This window comes from Phytophthora infestans, genomic scaffold (assembly GCF_000142945.1).
Source record: "Phytophthora infestans T30-4 supercont1.1289 genomic scaffold, whole genome shotgun sequence".
In the NCBI taxonomy this organism is placed as follows: domain Eukaryota; phylum Oomycota; class Peronosporomycetes; order Peronosporales; family Peronosporaceae; genus Phytophthora; species Phytophthora infestans.
The window spans coordinates 1-5319 of NW_003307271.1; the positions used below are offsets into that span (position 1 = coordinate 1).

The following is a 5319-nucleotide window of genomic DNA, read 5'->3' on the forward strand; positions in this document are numbered from 1 at the left end:
CTGTACTGTATGCGTGACCAAGTGTCAGATTTTTTTTTAACGTTTAGCGATTGCTAAATAAAATGGCAGCAGCTGCACAACACATTTTTTTTTACAAGAAACACAGTACAAGTCACCGGTAACTGGCATTTTAAGCCTGATCACAATGAACACTCTACGCTGTAGAGGCTGCAGAAAACACCGATATCGGATACATTGACTTCTAACAAGATTTTACTTCAGTCCGCTGATTCTTCTCAGTGCGATTCGTACCGCACGTAATCTCTTTTTTTACTCTTCAAAATGATGATGTACAGTGAGTAACCATTTCTGCAAAGTTTGTCGGATTTCTTTTCCCGAACCTCCCTTCTGCTCATTTCCAATTCTGCTGCATCAAACTCCACTTCCCAGCATACCTTTATCCGAGTTTTTGTGTTCATGAACCTCTTTGTGGCAGTCGTGTTGTATTTAGCAGCACTCCAATCTGTGCATGGTGATACAATTAATCATGACGAAGTGGAGCCATTGCCCTGAAACCTGTAACGGTATCGGAAACGGTAGCACTTAAGTTCAAACCGATGCTACTAATTGACGGTGGGTGCGTGTCGTTCCCAGCGGTGAATGTGGCTGGGGAGACCAGTGGCGGACTAAAGCCGTGGAAATGGGACTGACGGCTGCGAGGAAGCACCCCTGGGCTCACAAGTTTACGGCCGATCCTCGTGGTACGAAGATAAATGGGCAATGATGTTCGCATGGTACTTTCCGAAAGCCTTTTGGGCTGGCATGCCCTCGAGACGACACGACTGGGCGAGTATGGTGGTGTAGATTGACAATCCGGACTTGGAGACACCAAAAATTCTTGGTGTATCGCTGTCGACGTCAACAAACCGCTATTCGAGGGACACGGGATCACCTTCAGAGGGCTATTCTGCTGGTTTCCAAATATATGGCAGACGTGGCAATCTAACTCGCACCCCTGGTTCCAACACTTCGATTAGAGTTACTCATTCGACTGAGCTGGCCTTCAGCTCAGCGTATTTGGACTTTTCCGCCGAAGATGGCGAGTATCAGGACCTCATCATGTGGGAACAACTTACGGAAGAAGCGCGGCTGGCTCCGGATTCAACGGATTTTGGTAAATCAAAGGTGCCGTTTAACGAAGACAATTTTGGCGACAAGCTCGAGAAAGCATGGCCATTCTAGATGGCCTCTCTAGTCCGCCGTCGAATACACTTTCAAGGTCTTTTAATACAAGCATAGGATGTTGCTAGCTACAGCTGTAGGTAAGTGGCAGCAATGTGCTTTAAATAATCAAACTGACATTCGACGTAGTGAACAAATGGTGTTGCCCTTTTAAAGGCACCTTCATCATCAACACCAGCCTGGTTGTCGTCGCTCCGTGTCGACACGCGAGAACGGCGGTGTATGCGACTCTCACTGGACTTCCGACGTCCCGTGATCGCCAACTCTTCCTCATCACCGCAATCATCCATAGCGTCCTCCAGACTCTCAGCCGACGTCGTGTTCTCCTCGTCCTCTTCCTGCTCACTCTCCACGTAGTTTGACACCATCTGAGCCAGCAAGATCTTCGTCGCCATCAGTGGCCACACTAAATCCAAATTTGCATTTGATCTTGCGCCCACATCGCCCAGGAAGGATGCACGGTCAGCTATCAGGAAGAAACGTGTATCGCTAGAAAATCAACGCGTTCGCAAAGCACCAAAAAATTGTTGCTACATCACAGAGCTCGATATTTGTTACTGTTTTATAAAAATACCTTGGCTCCGGTGCCGCCATGTTATAAAGATGCAAAAAAATAAAAACACAAATTGCTGGTAACGAAATTCCCTTCAAATTGTTAACCTTTTCAAAGTCGAAGTAGCTTCCATTGCACCAGAAATGCAATGGTGAGACGTCTTGCTGACTGTCTTCTCAGTCCAGTCACAGTAACCCATACAGCACTAAAGGCAGCACAGAAAAACCTAGAAGAAGATCTGCACGGCGGGGCCCATAGTGGACTTGAGGTACAGCACCTTGATGTTCTGCCAGTTCTTCTTCAGCAGCGAGGCCAGGAAGTTGGCAGCCAGCTGCGTGTTGACCACAATCTGCTGCTTGTCCAGACCCACGTGGCCAATGGCGACGTTGAGGCACATGACCTTCTTCATCTGGAACTTGATGGTGGCGCGCACGGCCTCGGCCTTCTCGGTCAGCGAGTCGTTGGACGTCACGAGGGTCGGGAACTTGCCGGCCTTGTTAAGACCCGGGACCTAACAGACGCGGGATCTGCTTGATGAGCGTGTCGGAGGCCAGGAAGGCGTCGTACTTCTTGGCAAACTTCTTGATAACCTTCTTGTTCTTGTTGAACTTCTTGAGGTCGTCCACCGTCATGAACTCAAAGCCCTCCTTCTCGGCCATCTCGCAGTGCACCGCGTTACCGAGCACGCAGATCTTCATGTTGGGGCGCGGCACGGTGGGCAGCTTGAACGTGCCGCTGAAACGCTTGTCTTTTTGCGGGTCGTAGTTCTTGAGCGCGATCTGCAGCTCGATGGTCTCGTTAAAGTTACGCTTCTTGCCCTTGAGCTCGTCACCGTTGATGGTGACGGTCTCGCCGGCAGAGAAGGCCAGGATGTCGTCCACGGCCTGCGACAGCAGCTCGGAGTTCAGCTTGCTCATGCTTCCTTTGGAGGGTGGCGGGAGGCGGTCGGGGCGCTTCTTCGACGATTCAAAGGGAGAATGACTCGGAGCTGGTCGAGACTCCCGCCGGGAGGGCGTTGGTTGGCTCAGCGGACGGCACGCGACTAAGTACGAAGACGACTGGGAAGTCACAGATGGAAGTCTGGGAAGTCGGATAAGTGTTAGAAACGTTTCTGAAACTACTTGATTTTTTATTAAGGAAAAATGGCTGTTGCTGCTCAGTTGTTTAGTCCAGTCGTTCGGCCCGTTGTCAAAGTCGTCAACTCGCACAGGGAAGTGGAAGATGTTTGCTCGAAGCTAAACGCAGCACAGTTGATGTTAGCCCAGCACGAATCGCAGCACGAGTGCCACGACTGAGCATTTCGGAGGCCTGTCGTCGAGGAAAAGATTCCACCGTTGAAGTAGCGGACCTTGTTCTCCACCCCAATACCGTTTGTACCTTGGTTAGTGCACGGCGATTCTGGCGGCGACGTCGTCGGCGGCTGTGTGGTAGGGGGCTCATCTGTGACCTCCTCAGTCGGAGGCTGCGTTGTCACGGTGGCTGCGTTGTCACGGTGGCTGCGTTGTCACGGTGGCTGCGTCGTAACATTCTCGGTCGGAGGCTGTGTCGTAGCATCCTCGGTCGGTGGTGGCTGCGTCATAGCATCCTCGGTCGGAGGCTGTGTCGTAGCATCCTCGGTCGGTGGTGGCTGCGTCATAGCATCCTCGGTCGGAGGCTGCGCTGTGACTGCTTCGGTCGGAGGCTGCGTGGTAACCTCATCGGTAGGACACGGTGTTGAGACTTCATCAGTCGGGGTCTCAGTCAGAATCGCTTCAGTTGGGTATTGCGTTGAGACTTCCTGTGTTGAAAACTCCGTCGGCACTACTTCAGCCACTTATTCCGTCGAGCCATCTTTAATGGGATATTCTGTCGGAGCGAGGACGACGCTTTACGGAAGCGTCCTCGCTCGGGTATGGTGCTAAAGCCTCCTCAGTCGGGTAGGATGTCGAGGTCTCTTCGGCTGGGTAGGGCGCCAGGATTTCCTCGGTTGGGTACTCCGTCGACACTTCCTCAGTGGTCTCAGTCTCATCGGTTGACTACAGCGTCGAGGTTTCTTCTGTAGGGAACTGCGTTGACTCTTCCGTCGGGCATGGCGTTAAAATTGTGTCGGTTAGGTAGTGTGTCGAGATATCGTCGATTGGGTACAACGTCGGCACATCTTCGGTCAGATACTGTGATTAGACCTCTTCAGTCTGGTATTGCTCTTCCATCGGATACTCGGGCTTCTTCACTTGGGTACTCTGCTAAAACGTCCTCAGTTGGGTAGTCTCCCTCCGTCGGGTAGTTCGTCAGTACTTTATCGATCGGACACGGTGTCGAGACTTTCTCGATGGGGTTTGCGTTGAGACTTCTTCACTCGGGTAGGGCGTCAAGACTACTTCGGTCGGGTAGGCTTTCTCGGTCGAGTACGGCGTCCATTCTTCTTCGGTCGGGTATGCCACGGACTCCTCTTCTGCCAAGTACCCCGTCGAGGAAATTACGGGCGGGTACGATGACAGAACTTCCTCAGTCGGGACGGCGTCAGAATTCCCGCACCAGGATATAACACTGAGACCTTATCGGCTGGGTACTGCGTCGAGTTCTCTTCGGTCAGGTAGGGCGACAGTTCTTTCTCTGTCGGATAAGGCGTCAAGACCTCCTCCGTCGGGCAAGGCGTCAGACCTTCCTTAGTCGAATACGGTGTTGAAGATTCTTCGACCGGGCAGGGTGTCAAGCTCTCCCCGGTCGGGTAGGACGCCGGGACCCCTTCCGTCGGAGGACATGGACTCTTCTGCGCCGTCGCATCGTGTCAACCTGATCACCTTCACCATTGTCGGTAGTCGTATCGGGTCGTTCCCCACCATATGCGGCAGTGGTCTCCGAATCGACACCCGAAGTGTATTCCTTCTTCAGGAATGAACAACCCCATACGTCGCTTTGGATGAGAACGCAGTGGGCATCCGCAGGGGCGACGCAGTCCGTGCCGTTAAAAGACAGTAGGTAAGGACGACAATCGGCGGTGGCGACGTCGCCGGCCTTTGAAGCCATCCATGAATTCGAAAAAGCCTGCCACAGTTGTGACCATCACCGGCATCCTCGCTGCCGAACTCACGTCCGCCGACATCCCGATCTCTGTGCAGTATGATGCGACCTACTCGCTGTCGGAATTTCATGATTTACCCTGCTCTGGCGAAGGGCCAAACCCAGCAGGCAACTCGTGCCCCAAGTGGCAGTAGTAGAAACAGGAGAGCTGCGGTAGTTGTCAGCACCGAAGAGGAGGTTGAGGAATGAACTCTGGGACAACCGATGCGCGGTCGTACCGAACTTGGCCCCCCTCGTACGTGTCTTCTCATTGAAGATAAATTACCTAACGTTTTGGACGGATAGATTATGGAAAAGTGTCTTCATTTAATTGCCGTTTTCATAAAATAGAAATGCATTGGGATAACTAAACCTCTGCAATGTAGGCATAGGTACCTGTCATGTATCTTACTTATTACGGTGGAGCTGAATAGCGGCTGTGACGATCTCGACATTTGTTTGGACTTCGCAAAAGTGTTTGAGCTAAATGAAGTTTCCAAAGTACTGTACTTGTAGTATCCACTTATCATCAGCAAAAAAATATA

General features: G+C 51.8%; 1 protein-coding gene and 1 pseudogene across 1 annotated transcript; one reads left to right on the top strand and one right to left on the bottom strand.

Moving 5' to 3' along the window:
• Positions 1-512: 512 nt before the first annotated feature.
• Positions 513-1179, top strand: PITG_23222 (annotated as a pseudogene; the record flags this gene model as incomplete).
• A 629-nt stretch (positions 1180-1808) lies between these two features.
• PITG_22135 (60S ribosomal protein L10a-1) lies at positions 1809-2703 on the bottom strand (the record flags this gene model as incomplete). The annotated part of the gene is made up of 2 exons (XM_002909920.1): positions 1809-2228; positions 2326-2703. The coding sequence occupies 2 exons, from the start codon at positions 2650-2652 to the stop codon at positions 1962-1964; spliced, it is 594 nt and encodes a 197-aa protein (XP_002909966.1).
• Between the last annotated feature and the right edge of the window lie 2616 nt (positions 2704-5319).